General features: G+C 42.8%; 1 protein-coding gene across 2 annotated transcripts in view; it reads right to left on the bottom strand.

Moving 5' to 3' along the window:
- The window catches only part of IL36G (interleukin 36 gamma), a 165,976-nt gene that overhangs the window by 36,653 nt on the left and 108,209 nt on the right, over positions 1-21,114 (bottom strand). The window contains exons 3-4 of one of the 2 annotated variants that reach the window (XM_086700597.1): positions 1,915-2,058; positions 26-135 (exon numbers count right to left, since the gene is read on the bottom strand). In XM_086700597.1, the coding sequence (XP_086556723.1) occupies positions 26-104 (79 nt within the window). In that variant the 5' untranslated portion in view covers positions 105-135; positions 1,915-2,058. Of the gene's footprint in view, positions 1-25; positions 136-1,914; positions 2,059-21,114 lie in introns of those variants that run through there. The other variant, XM_086700599.1, reaches the window with a different exon arrangement.

Here is a 21,114-nt window from a genome sequence, read left to right as displayed (position 1 = left end):
ATGGATGCTTTTGCAAGAATCTTACCTTCTGAGCAGCACTGGGGCTTATCTCCTTCCTGGTCTTCAGACTCCATTTTCACACTTGAGTCCTCCAAAAATGACATTTTTAACACAATGAAATGACTCAACAGGAACCTGGGATTAAAGGCAGGAAGGAGGTCAGTTATGACACTTCCGAACCCAGGAAACCTTGCTGGGCACCACAAGTGCTTAGTAGGCCATCAGCCTTGCTCTCTGCTCAGAAATGTTTGCTGTGTCCAGGAAGGCCTTGTAAGAATGGACTGTGCTTCTCCTATCATTCCTTCTTTGATTTTTGGACAGCAATGCTTTCTAAACAGTGGGTCACAATATCATTTTCATGGATCCTGACAACATTTGATAAAAATGAAACAGAAAGCTCAAAGTGTATTGCTCTAGTCCTGGGATTACCAAACTAACTACAGACCACAGGACAAATCTGTCCCACTGCCTTTTTTTTTTTTTAAGTAAAGTTTTATTGGAACACAGCCATGTCCTTTTTTACATGTTGTCTACGGCTGCTTTCTGGCTTCAACAGCAGAGATGAGTATTTGAAAGACAGATCATCTGGTCAGCAAAGCCTAAAATGCTGCTGTCCCAACATTTACAGAAGAAGTTTGCCAACCCTCTGCTGTAGTCTAATCTTTGCAAAGAAAGGCAGGTTTTATTTGTTTGTTTGTTTGTTTGTTTTTGTAGCCTCTTGTCATAGAAAACTGAGCCTCCAAAGGTCCCAGGAGGCTCAGCTCCTAATGTCTTGGGGAAGGGATGACACAGGAGCTCTTCACTGGGAGGACTTGGAGGAGAGAGATTTCTAAACACCCCTCAATTCTGCAAGTCACATTTCACTCACTTCACAAAGAACTTTCCCCAACATTAGTTCAGAGAAGGAAGTGAGGCAATAATTGTTATCTCCATTATATAGATGAAAAACCCGAAGGTAGTAAATTCTCAAGGGTCACACCACTTTTAGTTTGCAGAGATGGGCAGTTTGTGTGGAAACCCAATCCCTTGAGAAGGGCTTAGGAGCAGGACAAAGGGGGCTACATGGTTTTGCAAAAATAAAAAATGGCAAGGAAAGGCTCCGGGGCTTGGCAGCAAGGACAGTGAATGATAGGATGGCCACAGTGAAGGATGGCCACTGGGTGGCTCTAGGGGGTGGGGACACCCGACAGATCTTTAAGGGCATGGAGAATCTACATCTACAAAGCACAAATCTCTTTGCAGTTTGGGGCTAGATCAAGGGACACAGGGAATTGGTGGCACTGGAGAAGTCAGAGAAATTGGCAGTCACATGACATTAGACAAAGAAATGTCTGGCAGAAATGTAGGTACTAAAATACACGAAGACAGTGGTGGTCCTGGTGGGGGACAGAATGATGCCCACAGGCTGAAGTACTTGGGAGATCCCTGTGAGTCACTTCTGGAATTTTCCACCTGTATCAAAATAAATGCAGGTGGTTTCCCCAGAGCTCCCTAGAGAAGCAGTGCATTCAGCCATCTGAGATCCATGTCTTTTCACCTACGAACACTCAAAATATTTAGGGTCCCCAAATCTCTTTTCTGAAGACCAGTACTTTCTAGATTCTTCTTCTCTAGCCGCTGAAAGCAGAGAAAGCTAGCATTAGCAGGGCTGGCAAGTTTCCTAAGCTCAGCGTCTGCCTGGCCCTCCAGCAATGCCCCGCTTATCGGCAGAAGTCCCCCTGGAAGACATTCAGGCTGCTCATGGGGCTGAGAGCAAGGTGGTCTGGGCAGGTGTCAGAGATATCACTTAGAAAGTCAAGAAATCCACAGAAGGGCATGCTTCTAATGGGAAAAAAAGCAAGGCAGGTCCAGATGCTGTTCTTTTTCCCCATCTATGTCAACTGGTCTCTTGAACCCGCCATCAGTACCACCTACCTGCGGCAAGGGTCCCCACGCTCTGTGGCTCCTGGAGCTCTGCTTGTCTTCTCCCTTCAGGATCTCTGATGTGGAGGGGCCAGGTCTGGTCCTCGTTTTGAAGAATCGGTTTGGGAGTGTGTATGCAAATGTAGCAGCGCATTCCTTTATCCAATAATAAGCAGCATCTTAGGTATCAGTCATTACTCATTGCCTGCCATTTTCCACCCCAAAGGAATAAACAAATTCCTGTGGAGTAGTGTCACTCTGCCAAGGACTGTGCCACATCCATTCAACACGTTTCAAGGCACTTGAGACAGGCTGTGTGGCTGCTGGTCCAGTGCAACAGCGAAGGTGTAGGAAAGAGACACGAACGAAAGGAAAGGGGAGATGCAGTGTCCAGCCCAGACACCGAGCCTGGGAGGTGTGAGCAAGTCCTTGTCCTCATGGTGGTTCTTTACCCCAGTCCCAGAGTTCAGCCAGGTGGGGCCCCACGTCCCAGAGAAAAACACTGTCCTTTCACCTTTCCTTAAAGAACACTCCAGGACATCACTGACACCCCCATCCACATCTCCTGTGTTCACTCTTCTTCAATGGGGACATGCAACACATCCCCAGTGGACCTTCCTTGATCAAGCCCACCAAGAACTGGCTTCTTCCTACAGCCTGTTGGCTATTTACTTACCTTGTTTTTTTTTGTTTTTGTTTTTGTTTTTGTTTTTGTTTTTTTGGCATTGCATTGCATTGCATTGCACTTGCTCTTGTCAGTTAATAAGTATGGTTGTGTTTTACAATGCTAAAAACAGCTGGTGCACTCAGAGGAAAATCCACGTGACCAAGCAAGGTCATAGCCACTGGGTCACCAGCAACAGCACAATAGCACAGGGGCAACAGTAACAGCCACCACAGTCCTCTGTGTGCTCTCAGTAATCCAGGGCATTCTTTATGTCCCCTGCATTCCTTATGTCCCCAAGTCCTATGCTGATCCTGGGGCTGGGGCTGTCCTCCCAGCTTCCACTGTAAAAGCCAGAGCAGTCTACCGAGGTTATGCAATTTCCCTGAGATCACGAACCGAGTTCCAGGCAGCCTAGGCTTTTCTGAGAACGTCGCAGCTCTGTCTTTTAAATATGGGCACTGGGGCGCCTGGGTGGCGCAGTCGGTTAAGCGTCCGACTTCAGCCAGGTCACGATCTCGCGGTCCGTGAGTTCGAGCCCCGCGTCGGGCTCTGGGCTGATGGCTCAGAGCCTGGAGCCTGTTTCCGATTCTGTGTCTCCCTCTCTCTCTCTGCCCCTCCCCTGTTCATGCTCTGTCTCTCTCTGTCCCAAAAATAAATAAACGTTGAAAAAAAAAATTAAATGTGGGCACAGACTAGGGTCTTATCTTCAAACCTTCCTCCATGCTCACATCTACATAACACGCAATGACAGGAATGTGTCTGACAAATTATTTTCCTTCCCTATTTACAATGCATCCTGCTTTTCCTAGTCAAGATGATATCTCAAATAGTATTTCATCTCATCAGTACTTTTCTACATTATTTTTAATTGCCGCAGGGTATTTCATTATTGGTCTAAAGATCTGAAAAATGTGATTCCCTTGATAGCTGGAATAGAAATCTCTAATTTGTCTATTAAATGCCTAAGATAGAGAGATCTTCGGAGAATTTCTTGATAAGCCTTTGGGATGAGATTGTGAAGGAAAATATGAAGTTAAAAAATGGGAAACCCAACTGAGTATAAATTCTGTCATCCAACAGTCAAAGAATTAGAATGTTACTGAAATCGGTTTGATTCCTGCATCCTGCATCACCATAGGATGCTGGCACTTCTCATGATTTGTCCAGGCACGTACAGCAGGAGAGGCAGCAAGGTGAATTCCCTGCCGTAGACCTAGCCAGGCCTGAGAAACTGGACAGTGCTTGAGGAACAGAGACAGATGCAGACGCCCACAGGAGACATGCAGCCTGCAGTCCAGAACATAGTGGCCAAGGGAGCGTGGGAATGCTCTGTGAGCACTTAGTGGGGGAAGGTGGGAAGTGGCTCCCACACAGGTAGCACCAGGTCCCAACAGACGGGAGGGCACAGCAATAAGGAATCCAGGTCAGGTGGTAGCCACATATCCAGCAGACCATCCAACCAGCATCTGAGAGGCTCAGAAGCAAGGCCTCATCATTGGCATGAGGTTCAGGAGACTGGCAACTTTCAAGAGTCCATAGTGTTAAGTAGTGAGTAGGAGCGAATCCAGAAGAGAAAACAGAGTAAGAAAGCAGAGAAAATTATGTAAGTTCATGTTTGCCATAGGAAAGTTTTTGGAAGTCAGTAAAGGGATGGCTGCAATCCCCATTATTAGTGTTGCTATTAGCTAAAATCTCCTGACTGCCAGTCTGCTCCCTTTCTTTAAAAAAAAAAAAAAATGTTTATTTATTTTGAGAGAGTGAGAGAGAGATAGGGAGGGGTAGAGAGAGAATCCCAAGCAGGCTTCCCACTGTCAGTGCAGGGCCCGATGCGGGACTCAATCCCACAAACCTCGAGATCATGACCTGAGCCAAAATCAAGAGTCGGACACTTAACAGCTCAGCCACCCACCCGCCCCCAGTCTGCTCCTTTCAACCTTACATTTTTTCCACCAACGTCTGCATGTAAATGTTTGACATGTATTCTGTAGTTGTTATGTACGGTATTTTATACATGACCATGAAGTCAGATGTATTAATTCTATTGAGCAGATCCTCTCTATCCTCACTGTTATCTTTTATTCTACCAATTATGTAAGGGGGATATTAAGATCTCCTACTATGCTGTAGATTTATAGATTTATTTTGATCTTGATTTCGGCATTTTGAAGCCATGTTAATTAGGTGCATATAAACTTATAATTTTTATATCTCTCTGGTGATCTGAGACTTTTATCTCTAAGGAGAAATCCTCTTTATCTCTACAAATGCTTATTGTCTTAAAATCTACTTTGTCAGATACAGAAGACTTTTCATTAGTATTTGTGTGGTATATCTTTTCTCATCCTTTTCTTTTCAATGTCCTCCACCCTTATGCTTTAGATGTATCTAAAGCAAACAGGATATAATTCAGTTCTTTTTGCTTTGCGTAATCAACATTATCATACAAACCACTTACATCAACTCTAAAACATCATGGATTATAAGATACACCAAAGTTTTATAGATCAATAAGAAAGAGAAATGCCACCAATTAAACCGTGACATAACATCTCAACAACAGCCCTATCAAATGCACAGATCAATCATACCAGCTTCTCCATGAGGCAAATTTTCTTTCATCAATTCCAAGGAATTTGGCAATTTCTCTTGTTTTACATTGCACATATCTCAGAAACAAAGTATAAAGAGCTTCATCTACTTGTGGGTAGTCTCTTTTTTGGGTCTCTGAAAGTTGTTGGTATTTGGCAAAAAAAAAAAAAAAAAGCTTCATTAAAATTACCTATTTACCCCACTACTCAGTTTCCATGCCAAGTCAGAGGGCATCTTTTTGAAACATTTTCAGCAGAAATTAAACTCAACACATGTAATAACAATGATCCACAAAACTCAACTGATGACCAAGAAAAAAAAAACTCTGACAAGTTAGCACACCCTGACAGGGTTCATATGTTGCCATAGCCTGTCATGTGTTTCCCAATTTCAGAAATATAAAAATACAAGTAAATGTGTGTCTTTTTTTTAATGTTTATTTATTTATTTATGAAAAAATTTTTTTAATATTTATTTTTGAGAGAGACAGACAAAGCATGAGCAGAAGAGGGCAGAGAGAGAGGGAGACACAGAATTCGAAGCAGGCTCCAGGCTCTGAGATGTCAGCACAGAGCCCGATGTAGGGCTCAAACTCACCAGGTCATGAGATCATGACCTGAGCAAAAGCCGGACACTTAACCAACTGAGCCACCCAGGCCCCCCTAATGCTTATTTATTTTTGAGGGAGAGAGAGAGAGACAGAGCACAAGCGGGGGAGGGACAGAAAGAGAGGGAGACACAGAATCTGAAGCAGGCTCCAGGCTCTGAGCTGTCAGCACAGAGCCTGACGTGGGGCTTGAACTTGTGAATCGCAAGATTTGAGAACTCGTGAGCCGAAGTAGATGCTCAAGTGACTGAGCTGCCCAGGCACTCCTTGTGTGTCTTAAAATCAATGAAATAGAGCATTTGGGTTTAAAAACTTACCACTGTTATGGTGTTTTTTTCATTACTCCTATTCTGTTTCTCCTCCCCCTTCTTGCTTTCTTTTGGTTTGAATATTTTTTATCATTCCATTTCTCTCCCTACTAGTCTGAAATGTATATACCTCTATATTTATTTTCAACTCTTTTGGTGCTTATCCTAGAAGTACCCCATGTATCCTTAAGATTCATGCTAATGAAGAACTTTATTCTCCTCTCAGACAATTCAAGGATGACAGGACACCTCCATCTACCTCAACTTTGCCCAATTAAAAAATTTTTAAGTTTATTTATTTATATTGAGAGAGACAGACACAGCACGTGAGTAGGGGAAGGGCAGAGTGAGACAGGGGGAGAGAGAGAGACTCACAAGCAGGCTCCATGCTGTCAGCACAGAGCCTGACATAGGGCTCGAACTCATGAACTGTGAGATCATGACCTGAGCAGAAATCAAGAGTCGGATGCTAAACCAACTGAACCACCCAGGTGCCCCAACTTTGTCCAATTTCTATGCTTCTACTGTCACATGTTTTAATTCCATATACTTTCAAAACTACGTATTTTATCATCATCATCATCATCATCATTATTATTTCATAGCATGAGAGTTAATTTCCTTTTGCCCACATATTTAGTAATCTTCTTGGTTCTTCATTTCTTCTTATATCTATATCTTCCATCTGGGATCATTTTCTTTATACCTGAAGTACATACTTTAGAATCGCATTGTCTAATATGGTAGCCACCAGCCACATGTGGCTATTTAAATGTAAAGTAAGTAAAACTGAATAACATTTAAAATTCAGTTCCTTGGCCTCATTAGAGGCACATTTCAAGTGCTCAGTAGCCACAAGTGGCTAATGGCTATTGCAACAAACAGAGAACATTTTCGTCATGTCTGAAAGTTGTACTGATAGCGCTTAGCTCCAGCTTCCTTTCTGGAAGGCCTTACAGCAGTGAACACCCTCTGTTTTCGTTTAGCAGAATATACCCTTAATTCTCCTTCATTCCCGAATTGCCAAGTTCATCATTACCACTGGGAAGCTCCTGTGGGTTCTCCGCCCGTGTCAAGATACTTCTGCAGGTCGCTGTGCTACCATTTGCCTCAAAGAACATCCAGTCCCTGTCAAAAGGCAATCTTAAAAAACTCACGTGGAATCTGGATTTTTTTTTCCCCAGGGAAGAAGTCTTCTCCATGGGGTCGGAGATTAGTAAAATGTCACTATTGCAGCTAGGAATAAATAAAAAAGGAACTGAGTGGGATTTTGTGGATGAGACTGGGAAGCCAATCATCACTTACTACATGTTTTTTTTCCTATCAGAAAATGCATCTTACATTCCAAACTCACTCATATATGAGCTTTTGGAAACTTCAGGGAGCCTGTGGCCCTTGTCTCCTAAGAGGGGCCCACACACACAGCAGGTAGATGGTGAGAAACTGTTAGAATTTCTAATTATACAACAGTATGAAAGTACCAAATATATACAACTTTTTAAAAAAGCAACCATTAAAAAAATGTGTGCTCGAGAATTTCACTGTTTGAGTGACGATGATTTCAAAACTGTAGGTCTTTTTATATTTGGGGGGCGTGGGTTAAAATATAAAATTAAATAAATATAAAATTAAATTTATCAAATATAAAATTTAAGTACAAAAGTATTTAAATTAATTGAATTTATTTTATTTACTTTGCTTTATTTTTTAAATCCCACCCAGGCTGGAATGCACACTGTAGCAAAAAGAATCTAAGTGTATTAGGAAGGTATGAAATAACATCACTGAAGGGAGTGGCTGAGAAAGGTGCTGAACCAAAGCAACTCTGGAAATGAGTGACATGTGTAAGACGAAAGGCAAAGACACTGTACATAAGCCCTGCACACAGATGGTAAAGTTGTAGCCCATGGAGTATGGAGCACAAGTGAACAGCTTTGAAACCAGTATACATGGGTTCTGGAATCGGACAGTTAAGCAAGTGAATGGTGGATGGTAGCAGACAGGTTTCTCACTATTACAGTGAGAACTTACAGATAAGCATGGGGAAAAGGCTAATGTGATCCATGTGGTGATGGGTTAGAGTTAGGGACATCAGTATGAACTCAGGGTTAGCTTAATATAGTATAGATGGCTCCAAATAGAAATATTTATAAATATGTATATAGGCCTGAGTTGGTAGACACATGTATGCTTCCTTGCTCGGTCAGCTGAGAGAGCCTAGAAGCAATGATTCCCCAGGACAGTAAGCATAGCTAGTGCCCAGTTGACAGTTTTTAATACAATTCTCTAACAAAAAGAATTAAGGCTCCTTGGGAAAATGTCTGAAATTCTAGGGCTGGATCGGGAAATGTGCAAGATGAGCCTAGAGTGCCACTGGGAGTTCCAGAAAGGAAAGGGGGCACAGGGAGAGGCAATAATTGGGGATGTCAAAGGGACACCGGAGCCAGCTGAAGGGTTTCCAGTGGCCAAAGCTGGAACAATTTGAGCAATAAAATAAATAACATAGCATTGGATTAGAACTGAAAGTATAAAATAAATATCCGTGAGTCCATACTGATGTAAATAAATGATTGAATAAATAAATAAATGGGGAAAGCAGACAAATCTCTCTGCAGAGGAAACCCAAATAATTTATGTATATACTTTCTCCCTTAAAGAGGTGGAACATTAGGGGCACCTGGGTGGCTCAGTCGGTTAAGCGTCTGACTTCAGCTCAGGTCATGATCATGATGTCATGTCTCATGGGTTCGTCCCCCACTCATTCTCTGTCTCTCTGTCTCTCAAAAAAATAAACGTTAAAAAGAAAAAAGAGGTTGAACATAACTCCCCACATCTCGGGTGTGCACTGACCTATATTGACTCCCTTCCAAGGAATACAGTGTTAAGGGGGTGGGGGGTCATAATATAACAGCAGAGGAATCGGAGAGACTCTTCCTCAGTCAGCTGATCAAGGCTAAGGTCAACACTGATAAGTCATGTTGATAACATGTAGTTTTGATATGGTGTCATAAGACTGGTACTTTACCTCTATGGTCTTCCTCTCAAAAGCCGGTAACTCCAGCTTAATCATAAGAAAAATATGAGGCAAACCCCAACTGAAGGAAAATCTACAAAATACCTCAAACTGTCAAAGTCATTAAAACACAAAGGTCTGAGAAACTGTTACAGTCAAGAGGGACCTAAGAAGATAGGATGACTAATTATAATGTGGATGGGATCCTAGAATGGTAAAAGGACTTTAGATAAAAACGAATAAAATCTGAATAAAGTATGTATTTTAGTTAATAAAAATGTATCAATATTATTTGTTCATTCATCATGACAAATTACCCCTAATAATGTAAAATGTTAATGATAGAGGAAATTGAGTGTGGGATAAATGAGTATTCTCTGTACTATCTTCAAAACTTTTCTATAAACTTAAAACTATGCTAAAATAAAATGTATATTAATTTTTTTAAACATTTAATCTTTTGCTAAAATCCATATGACTTTTTATACTTTGGGGTTTGGAATCATGTGGCACATATCCATTTTTTTAAAGATAATAACAATCAATGCAAATTCTCACCTCCTTACACCCTGAGCTTCTGATTTAGCAGGCCCAGGGGTAAGCCCAGAAATAGACTTTCTTACAAAGCTCCCCAAGTGATCCTGGTGCAGGTGGTTCAGGTCATATTTTGCAAAACAAAATATGTTTTATTTAAAAGTGTGATAAAGTGGGGTGCCTGGGTGGCTCAGTTGGTTGAGCGTCCGACTTCGGCTCAGGTCACGAACTCGCAGTTTGTGGGTTTGAGACCTGCATCAGGCTCTGTGCTGACAGCTTGGAGCCTGGAGCCTGCTTTGGATTCTGTGTCTCCCTCTCTCTCTCTGCCCCTCCCCTGCTCATGCTCTGTCTCTCTCTGTCTCTCAAAAATAAATAAATGTTAAAAAAAATTTTTTTTAAGTGGATAAAGTGTATGACAGAGCTGAGAGCTATTTGGGGTAATTGGGACCTAGCAATCTGCATGAACAGTGTTTGGTCTAGCCTCAAATACAGACCATTATCAGCATCCTACTACAATAAAGAAAAAAAAAATGTGACATGACTCTGAGAACAACAGTATCAGAGAGAAATCCAATACTTTAAAAACAAAACCAAACAACAACGACAAACTGTAGTTGCATTTTCAGCACTGCTAAACTCATTCATTCACACATTCATTCATTTCATTTTCAAAAACTTATTTGCATGAGGCATGGTGCTAAATGCTAGAAATAAAGATGGTGAGTAAATGCAGACACCATCCCTACCCTTGAAGGAATTGTAGTCTAGTGGGAGATACAAATGTGAATCAAAGTTCCACCCAGGCAAATGAAAAACAACTCCTAGGACAAGTGCTGTGAGATAGAAGAGCCCAGCTTATCATAGGGATTTGGGGCCAGGGGAGAGAGAGGCTTCTCTGAGCAGTGACTCTTGCACTGAGATCTAAAGAGGATCCAGGGTTTAACTAGCCCAAGAGGGGAGGTTGTAGCTCTCTGGAGGATCATAATGTTTGTCATTAGAATAAGCATTAGAATAAGCAAAAGCAGGGGCGCCTGGGTGGCGCAGTCGGTTAAGCAGCCGACTTCAGCCAGGTCACGATCTCGCGGTCCGTGAGTTCGAGCCCCGCGTCGGGCTCTGGGCTGATGGCTCAGAGCCTGGAGCCTGGATTCTGTGTCTCCCTCTCTCTCTGCCCCTCCCCCGTTCATGCTCTGTCTCTCTCTGTCCCAAAAATAAATAAACATTGAAAAAAAAAGAATAAGCAAAAGCAGCGCAAAGACAGAGCAACGAGGACTCCGTGAGAATCACTACATCTCTGTATCTGGCAGGTTAGCATGTCTTACAGATACCTCATCTGTGTGCCTTTAATCACCATGCTCTCCTTCCACATAGAGGAAAAGGATCGCTGCCCCAGAAACAAAGAGCTCATGGCACCTACTTTTCTTCCTCCCCCCGCTCCGTCCTCTGGCATCCATAAAGCCAGTTCCCTGGCAAAAACTAAAATAAATTGTTCATGAAGATCCACTTGCAAGATAAGGCTTTGGGCACACCCAGGGCATTCTACTGCTCAGAATTCAGCAAAAAGTATAAGGTGTCCTATTCCTTCCTTCATCTGCTCATGAATTGTGCTCAGCTTGAGGTCCATCGAGGTAAGAGCTGTGAGGTGGGGGTGTCATGATACTGAGAAGAGTATTTCAAAATGTCAGGAAAAAATACATATTTAACCGCACAAAGGCCTTCCAAGTTAACCCAGAGATCAGGTCTCTCTCCTTTTAGGTGGAATTCTGTCAGCTCTGTGCGGTGTGGTCTGATGATCTTGTACTAAGCAGAAGTCATGACTGACCATTGCATGGTTTTAACACATGGTTTAAAACATAAGCTAATTATTGCTTCATAGTCAGTTTTGTTCATAAAAATCTATCAAAATACACTGTGGAGTTGGAGGAATAAAAGCATAATTCAACAAGTTTCAGTAGTGCAAAGACAGGGAACACTGACAAAGCAGAGAGAACTGGCTTCGAATCCTGGCTTCTGCGCCAGCTCTGTGACCTTATTCACCTCAGCTTTTCCAACCCAAACTTCTCCTGTTGTAAAGTAAGATCATGTTGGCCTCTCTGGGCAACTGTAATGATCAGAGGTACAGCACATAGCATAGGGCCTGAGCAGTGGCGGGCAGGTCACAGGTGGCGTGACGGTGATACTGATGATGATGATGATGACGATGATGATGATGATAACGGTGACAACGATGATGATGATGGTGATGGAAATACTAATGATGATGATGGTGGCGGTGGAAATAGTGATGATGATGATGATGATGATGATGGGGATGGTAATGGTAATAATAATGATGATGATGATGATGGGGATGGGGGTGGGAGTGGGGATGGCAATAATGATGACTTCCCATCTACAGAGATTCTGGACCGATTGGTTTAGGATGAGGTTCAGGCCACCTATTTAAAGTACTAATTTAAAGCTAATTTAAAGCTCGAATTTAATCACTTCCCGGCCCTTTGACTAAGATCAAGTGTACTATCTGGTCTTACCAGTTTAAAGTACTAATTTAAAGCTCCCCAGATGACTCTAATACAGAGCCAGTGTTGACAACCACTGCCCTAGACCAGCAGTCCTTAAACTCTTTGATCTCAAGACCTCGTTTTACTCTCACATATTATTAAAATCACAAAGAAGTTTGTTTTAAAACAGAATTCAAAACACAAAAACATACATATACGTCTTTCATTAGCCATCAGAGCAATGACATCATCATATGTCATAGATAGAGCCTCTGGAACACTCCCCTGGACACACATTTAAAAATCAGAGGGAGAAAGGGTAATAATGCCTTAAATTGTTATAAGAATAGTTTTGACCTCATGGGCCTCCTGATGCTGCCTCAGACTAAGCTTTTTACACCTAAGTATTGCCCTCTGCAGCCCCCTTTCCCCAACATTGCATGTGCACACGCATGCACGCGTGCACACGCGCACACACACACACACACACACACACCCTGTCAGCCTCCATCCCTGGCTCTCCACCACACCTAGAAAAGGAATCACACCCATTGGCTCTCAGTCAATAGAAGACCATCAAATTCCACAGAGGCTGATAGACTGATCATTAGAAAGAGAATGTGCTAAAGCTTTCCTCAGCTCTGGCTGCTTAAAAAAAAACATGAAAGATTTGCAAAGTAAATGAACAGTGTAAACAAGATTGCAAGATCTGCATGGGCAAATAAACTGTTTTTATGCACCCTTGGACTCTTTGGAAACAGACTAGACACTGAGCACATAATTGCTTGAACAATCACACATTACCTTCATGGCTGGCAATACAAACAAACCATTGTCGGCTGACCCAGATAAGTAGCAAAGGTTGCAAATTGGCCACCCTTGGGAAAGATTAGAGTCACAGACAAGTTCATCTGGCCCACCCAGTGTTATTTCAAAATACTGATTAGTTCCCACATTAAAAACAAAGAGAGCTCACATTTTTAAAAATCTAGAGTTTTGGCTATTTTTTAAAAATCTGGTAATACTAAGGCTGTGTTTCCACAGACGGCTGGAGCAGAGTGGTAATTTCCCCCTTCAGATGGTGCTTGGGTTTCTTTCTTATCCCAACCCACGTCTTTCAATTATATCACCTGTCATGCCCACCAGGTACTATATTTGGGGTTATACATTCTCGGAACAAATACGACAGCCCTTGTTTGGAAAGCTCATGGATCCTGAAGGCCTCTCTTTTTGTTTAAGCTATTGTAGTAAGGTTAAACTCACTCCATTTACACACAGATCAGGATTACTATAACTTCAACTATCCAGAAGATCCTCTGAGATTTGATAGGCATGAAGGAGGCCTCCTAGAAGCCAAGAGAGTGGACATAAAGTCCATGAAACTTCCTCCAGGTAAAGGTGTCACCTTTGGCCAATTTTCTTCTATTTCACACACACAGTTCTGTAAGCTTTGTTCCAATCATATTTTCTAGTTCAGGGATGAAAATAATTTGTAGAAAAAAAAATAGTTTGTGAACATAAGAATGGCATCCCCCAAACCTCCCCTGACCAAAAACAAAACACACATTCCGAGGAATTGTGTTTTTTAATCACGATTAATGGTAGAAATAGGAGGAAATATTCTTCCCAATGTTAAAGCCATTATAATGCCACAGTGATTAAGACAATGTGGTATTGGTGAGGAACAGACACATAGATAAATGGAACAGAATAGAGAACTCAGAAATGGACCCACAAAAGTACGTGCAATTAATTTTTGACAAAGTAGCAAAAGTAATTCAGTGGAGAAAATATACCCTTTTCAATAAACAATGCTGGACAATTAGACATCCATAGGCAAAAAATTAACCTCAACCTCAACCTCAACCTAAACCTCAACCATATATAAAAATTAACACGGCGCCTGGGTGACTCCGTTGCCGAAGTGTCCAACTTTGGCTCAGGTCATGATCTTGAGTTTCGCAAGTTCAAGCCCCACATCGGGCTCTATGCTGACAGCTCAGAGCCTGGAGGCTGCTTCAGATTCTGTGTCTCCCTCTCTCCTGCCCCTCCCCTGCTCATGCTCTGCCTCTCTCTGTCCCCAAAATAAATAAACATTAAAATTTTTTTAAATTAACTCAAAATGGATCATGGACTTAAAGAGAAAATACAAAACTATAAAACTTCTAGAAAAAAAATGGAGAACATCTTTGGTACCTAGGACTACACAAAGAATTCTTAGACTTGACACCAAGAACATGATCCATAAAGGGAAAAACTGATAATTTGGAACTCATCAAAATTAAAATATTTTCTCTGCAAATGATCCTGTTAAAAGGGTGAAAAAACAAATTACAGCCTGGGAAAAATATTTGCAAATCACATATCTGACAAAGAACTAGTATCTGGAATATACCAAAAAACTCTCAAAGATCACCATTTAAAACATAAACCATACAATTAGAAATTGGGCAATAGGGGTGCCTGGTGGCTCAGTTGGTTAAGCTTCCAACTCTTGATTTTGGCTCAGATCATGATCTTGCAGTTTGTGGGTTCAAGCCCTGCTTTGGGCTCCATGCTGACAGCACAGAGCCTGCTTGGGAGTCTCTCTCTCTGCCCTTCCCCCATTCACATGCATGCACACACGTGCTCTCTCTCTCTCTCTTAATATAAATATATAAACTTGAAAGAAAGAAAAAATGGGCAAAAGACATGAACAGACATTTCACCAAAAATAACATGCAGATGACAAGTTAACACACGAAAATATATTCGACATCATTAGCCATTAGAAAAATATGAATTGAAACCCCTCTGAGACATCACTCCATACTTGTCACACCGGCTAGAATGAAAACACAATGAGAACACCAAATGCTAGCAAAGATGTGGAGAAACTACACCACGTATATATTGTGATAGAAACACAAAACGGCACAGCCACTCTGGAAAATTGTTCAGCAGCTCCTTTTTTTTTTTTTTTTTTTTTTTTTTTTTTTTTTTTTTTTTTCAACGTTTATTTATTTTGGGGACAGAGAGAGACAGAGCATGAACGGGGGAGGGGCAGAGAGAGAGGGAGACACAGAATCGGAAACAGGCTCCAGGCTCCGAGCCATCAGCCCAGAGCCCGACGCGGGGCTCGAACTCACGGACCGCGAGATCGTGACCTGGCTGAAGTTGGACGCTTAACCGACTGCGCCACCCAGGCGCCCCAGCAGCAGCTCCTTTTAAAACTAAAAATGAACACCTACCATATGACCCAGCAATTGTACTCTTGGGCATACACCCCAGAGAAATAAAGATTTAAGTTCACACAAAAACCTATGCACTGATGATTTATGGTTGCTTTATTCATAATGGCCCCAAACTGGAAACTATCCAAATGTCCTTCAAGAGGTGACTGGTTGAACAAACTGTGGCACACCCATGCCTTGGAAGATACTCAGCAGTGAAAGGGTAAGAACGCTTGATATACCCAACAACTTGAATGAACCTCAAGGAAATTATGCTGAGTAAAGAAAAGCCAATTTCAACAGGATACTTACTTCATGGTTCCATTTATGTAACATCCATTAAATAACAAAAGTACAGAGATGGAGAACAGATTGATTGGTAGAAGCCAGGGCTTAGGGATGAGGGGAACAAGGTGAGTGTGTCTATAAAGAAGGAGATGTGAGGTGCTATAGTCCTTATCTTGATTGTGGTGCTTACATGGAGCTACACATGTAGCACTGCATACAGCTGCAGACACACACAAATGAGTGTGCGTGTGTTACTAGTGAAATCTGAACAAACTCTGTGGATTGTACCAAGGGCAGTTTCCCAGTTTTGCCATTATACTGTAAGAGTGCAAGATGTGATGGGGCGCCTGGGTGGCTCAGTCGGTTAGGTGTCCGACTTTGGCTCATGTCATGATCTCACAGTTTGTGAGTTTGAGCCCCGCATTGGGCTCTGTGCTGACAGCTCAGAGCCTGGAGCCTACTTCTGATTCTGTGCCTCCCTCTTTCTCTGCTCCTCCCCTGCTTGCATGCACTCTCTGTCTCTGTCTCTGTCTTTGTCTCTCTCTCAAAAATAAATAAACATTAAAGAAAAAAGTACAAGATGTTAATAGTGGGAGAAGCTGGCTGAAATGTGCTCAGAACCTCCCTGTATACTCCTTTACACCTTCCTGCCAATCTGTAATTGTTTCTAAATGAAACATTTTCTTAAAAGGCTACATCATTTAATTCTAGAAGGCCCCTTTTTACTATTGGAACTCCCAATTTTTCTATAATGATCAAGATACAGCACTAGTGGTCCCCAGTCTCCCGGAGCTCACAGTTTCTGCTGATTTGTTTTGTAACCCCAGCCAAACCACTTCTCCTCCCTGGACCTCAATTTCCCATCTTCGAAATGAAACTGAATGACTGTTCAAAATTCCTGCGGTTCTTGAGATGAAAGGCCTCAGATGGACTGAAGAGGCTGCATTGCAATATCAGTGTGGGTTTTTTACACAGTCAACTGTATGAGCCCGAGGGCAAAACCCAGGGCATGACAACCAATGAGACGTGTAAACGGGGACCATTAGATGTCTGCCCTGGGCCCTGCAGCGAGACTGGTGTGGCCAGCTGGCAGGGTATGAAGACAATGGGGGCTTCTAGAAAAGATTTGAGTGGAGCTACAGAGGGAGAAATGAGAAAGAAGAGGGAGCAGTGCCAATGCCCACCTGACTCAGCCACACCTACCTTGTGGGTATGAAAGACTCCGCCTGCAAGCCAGACCCCACCCTGTCCTCTTCAGCCCCTACCAGGTGGCAGGATTTGGTCATGGTCTTACTGCCTAAGCTGGTGTCTGGGCACCAGCAAGCTTAAAGCATCTCATCCAGTCCCATGGCTTCAAATCTTTTAGCCAATGATGCCCATGTTTACATCGTAGCCCTCACCTCTCCCATAGACTCCAGGCTTGTTTATTTAACTGCCAATCTGACATTGATATTTGGCATCTCAAATGGTTTGGCCAAAACCAAACTCTTGCCTCCCTGTCACCCAAAGCTCCTTCTTCCCAATCTTCCCCCTGAGGAATTGGCACCCCCCGGTCTGCCGTTCCTCTATGGTCTATTACCAACTCCTGGTAACTCCACCTTCCAAGATATATTCCAACTGTGTCCACTTCCCTCTCACCCCACTGCTACTGCCCTACCCCCCCAACGATGAGGTTTTCTTTTCTCCTCTGGCCCTGAGTCCCTGCTTTACCCCAGCCCTAATAAGATGATCCTTATCATTGTAAATTAGATCATGTGACTCCCCAGCTTAAACGCTCCAGTAGTTTCCTGCTCACTTAAAATAAAATCCTAATTCCTCGCCCTGATTTAATAAGGTCCATCTACCTTTCTGACCGCTTCACCCTCCCCTCCCTCACTCCTGTGCTGCATGGGCCTCCTTCAGTTCTTCCGATAATGGCACAGCTTTTGCACTGACTGTTGCCTCTGCCCCAAGTAGGGGCTCCTCCTCAGATCTTCTCATGCCTGACTCTTTCTCATGGGCACCACTCAGAGAACTTCCTTGACCAACTGTCTCGGCTTACATACCTGCTGCCCTCATCACTTGTTTCATTTTCTTTGCAGAGTATTTCACTATCTGGACATTTTCTTCATTTATGATTCATAATTGGTTCCTTGCCTGTCTCTACCATGGGAACATAAGCTTTATGTGAACAGGCCACCTTGTCTACCTCATCACTCCAGTGGCCATAACATAACCTGTTACAGAGCAGATGTTCAGTAATATTTGTTAAATGAATGACTAACTAGAGGCCCCCTGTACTTCCCTGGCCATGTGAATATGTTTGTCCTGGTTTTCTAACAGATGACAGTTCTCCCACTATGACTGCAGCCCTGCCTTGATTTATTGGACTGAAACCTAGTCCCCAAGCGCACTCCTAGTTTCTTACTCTTGGAAGCTGAATCCTGGCCCCTAAACCTCCAGCCAATGGCTGAGACCCAGTTTCCAACCAGATGGCCTAAAATGAGTCCTCAGTACCACCCTGCCATGGTCTGGGGGGCCCTGAAGATCTCCCAGCCCTCTGCAGCTTGTCATTCAGGTCCCAGCTCACATGTTGGTTTTCAAAGAAGGCTGTCCTCATTATGCCCCTACAGGGTCCCTCCCTGAAGAAAGAACGTGCTCAGCACCCATGACATCCCTGCATCCCCCACCCCAGAGAGGAGAAGTTGCTAATTGGATGCGCTGACATCCACTGGGGTGCCTTCAACCAGGGAGTGAGCTAATAGTCCATGGCTGTGCTCATGTCCACTCATTCCCTGAACAGACAGAGTAGGCCACCTTGCCTTTGTGAGGAAGGCCATGGTTCCTATGACAGATTCTGGCCATACTCTCCCTCAAGAGAGAAGGTCCAGCCATCCTTCTTTCTTCTTTCTGTTTCCTCTCCCAGTTAGTAAATATACCTGGTCAGAGACTTCTAGAAGGAAGCCCAGCTGTCCGTCACGCTTTCTCCATAACAACTCTCATCCGGGTGGCTGGCTGGTATTATTTCACCCACTGAACCACCTAGATTCAGAGGGGAGGAAACTTGAGTGAGGCTCTTCTCCAGCCTTGAGCCAATCCATGGGCCCCTCCAACACAGATACAAGAGCCCTATATCGAGTTCCATAGGATGCTTGTCCCATCATTTACAGAATTAGTCCCTTGTTCTCTGTTGAACCATTATAATTTGCACATATAGATTCCTTTACAGGGGACACAAGAGGAAAGGGGAGACATGCAGTAGGGTTCAGCCACCAAATCCTACCCCCAAAAACTTCACTAAATAAAGTGTGTAGTACATGGTAGTTACTCAACACATCCACTGATTGGTTGAGTTCAAGTAGAGAGGACAACATAACCTAAGATCCTAGAGGTAGGAAGATTCCAGGCTTGGGTGGGGAGACCAGAATTGGGCTGCATGGCTGAGAAAGTCCCACCCAGCACCCTAGTGATAAAGAAAGTCACCCCCCAAAATGTACACATTTCTAGAGGTTGCTGTTTCATTACACTCTCCTGCAGGCTGACCCTGCCTCCTCCACATGCTGTTATGAAGAGCTTTCTCTCCTCCCCCCACGTGTGTGAGAACCCCAGCTACAATCAGTGTACAGGAGATTTACTTTCATCTCCCCCCAGTAGTCCAGGTGTATGGCTATTTTGGGCACACCCAAAGTTTGCTTGTCTGCTAACTCGCCTTTTGGGTTCACTTGGGAAACGTGACCCCATCTCTGGCCTTTTTCCAAACATCAGCTTCCTCATTTTCCTTCATCCCTTATGAGTTACAGCCCCTCTTCTCAGTAACTTGCCACAAGGCCCAAATCCAGTGGCAATAAAAATGATTCTTTTGTAAATTTTCAATCTTTAAGTTCTTATTTCACAATCCTCTTTAGCAGGAGCACCTCAATAAAGATTATTTTCATCTAAGAAAGGTTAAAACTCAAAGACATGACCGTGGTCTGAAGATTCCTGTTAAAATGGCTAGAAGGAAGAAGTAATACAACAGTCTAGAAATATATTAACAGTGATTGCTTTTGAAATATGGGGTTATGATGATTTTCTTCCATTTTTCCATATTTTCCAATTCTCTGCAAAGATGTTATATTACTTTGATAGCCAGGATCAAATCCAAATACTTAAAAAGACCAACACTCACAAACATGGAAATCAGGGCAGAAAAGAAACTTTTAGAGCATTAAAAAAATTTTTTTTAACGTTTCTTTTTTTGAGAGAGAGAAAGACAGAGCGTGAGTCGGGGAGGGGTGGAGAGCTAGGGAGACACAGAATCGGGAGCAGGCTCCAGGCTCTGAGCTGTCAGCACAGAGCCCAACGCGGGGCTCAAACTCACAAACCATGAGACCATGACCTGAGCCAAAGTTGGACACTTAACTCACTGGCCACTCAGGTGCCCCAGAAAAGTAACTTTTAAAAGACCAGAAATTATATTTAAGTAAGAAGACAGTGGGGGTCTGGGGGAGGGGGATGGACAGTTTTTCCCTCTATGCTGTTTCCAAATTTTCTCAGTGAGCCTTATTGCTCTTGAGAATAAAGAAACAAACATTACATTTATGAGAAATCAGATTCATGAAGAAGGGAAGAAGGTCTTCAAAGTATCTTGCTAGATGTTTCACTTCCATGAATTCATGTTAAAAGAAGATGGTGTCATAAGACCAGCAAAACACACAATTGTTGCAAAATCAGGGAAACCCACTTCACATCACTCCTTGGCTTCCAAGGCCAGCGTCATAACCAAAAACACACATCGTGGTTGATTGTGTGTCACAAATTAGAATGACATGGCAAGAAAAGACAAACAAAAACCCTCTGATTAACTAATAGCAGCCAACTCTTGGTGGGAATGCAAACTGGTGCAGCTGCTCTGGAAAGCAGTGTGGAGGTTCCTCAAAAAATTAAAAATAGATCTACCCTATGACCCGGCAATAGCACTCCTAGGAATTTACCCAAGGGATACAGGAGTGCTGACGCATAGGGGAACATGGACCCCAATATTTATAGCAGCACTTTCAACCATAGACAAATTATGGAAAGAGCCTAAATGTCTATCAACTGATGAGTGGATAAAGAAGATGTGGTTTATATCTACAATGGAATACTACTTGGCAATGAGAAAGAATGAAATCTGGCCATTTGCAGCAACATAGATGGAACTGGAGGGTATTATACTAAGTGAAATAAGTCAGGTAGAGAACGACAGATACCATATGTTTTCACTCATATGTGGATCCTCAGAAACTTAACAGAAGACCATGGGGGAGGGGAACAGGGGAAAAAAGGTACAGAGAGCGAGGGAGACGAACCATAAGAGACTCTTAAATAATGAGAACAAACTGAGGGTTGATGGGGGGTGGGGGAGAGGGGAAAGTGGGTGATGGGCATTGAGGAGGACACCTGCTGGGATGAGCTCTGGGTGTTGGATGGAAACCAATTTGACAATAAATTATATTTAATTAAAAAAATTTTTTTAAATAAAAGAAAATAAAAATC

This window comes from Puma concolor, chromosome A3, assembly GCF_028749965.1.
Source record: "Puma concolor isolate L17-30 chromosome A3, mPumCon1.1.hap2, whole genome shotgun sequence".
In the NCBI taxonomy this organism is placed as follows: domain Eukaryota; kingdom Metazoa; phylum Chordata; class Mammalia; order Carnivora; family Felidae; genus Puma; species Puma concolor.
Note: the sequence above shows the minus strand (reverse complement) of the source record. Positions and strands in the feature narration are given on the sequence as shown.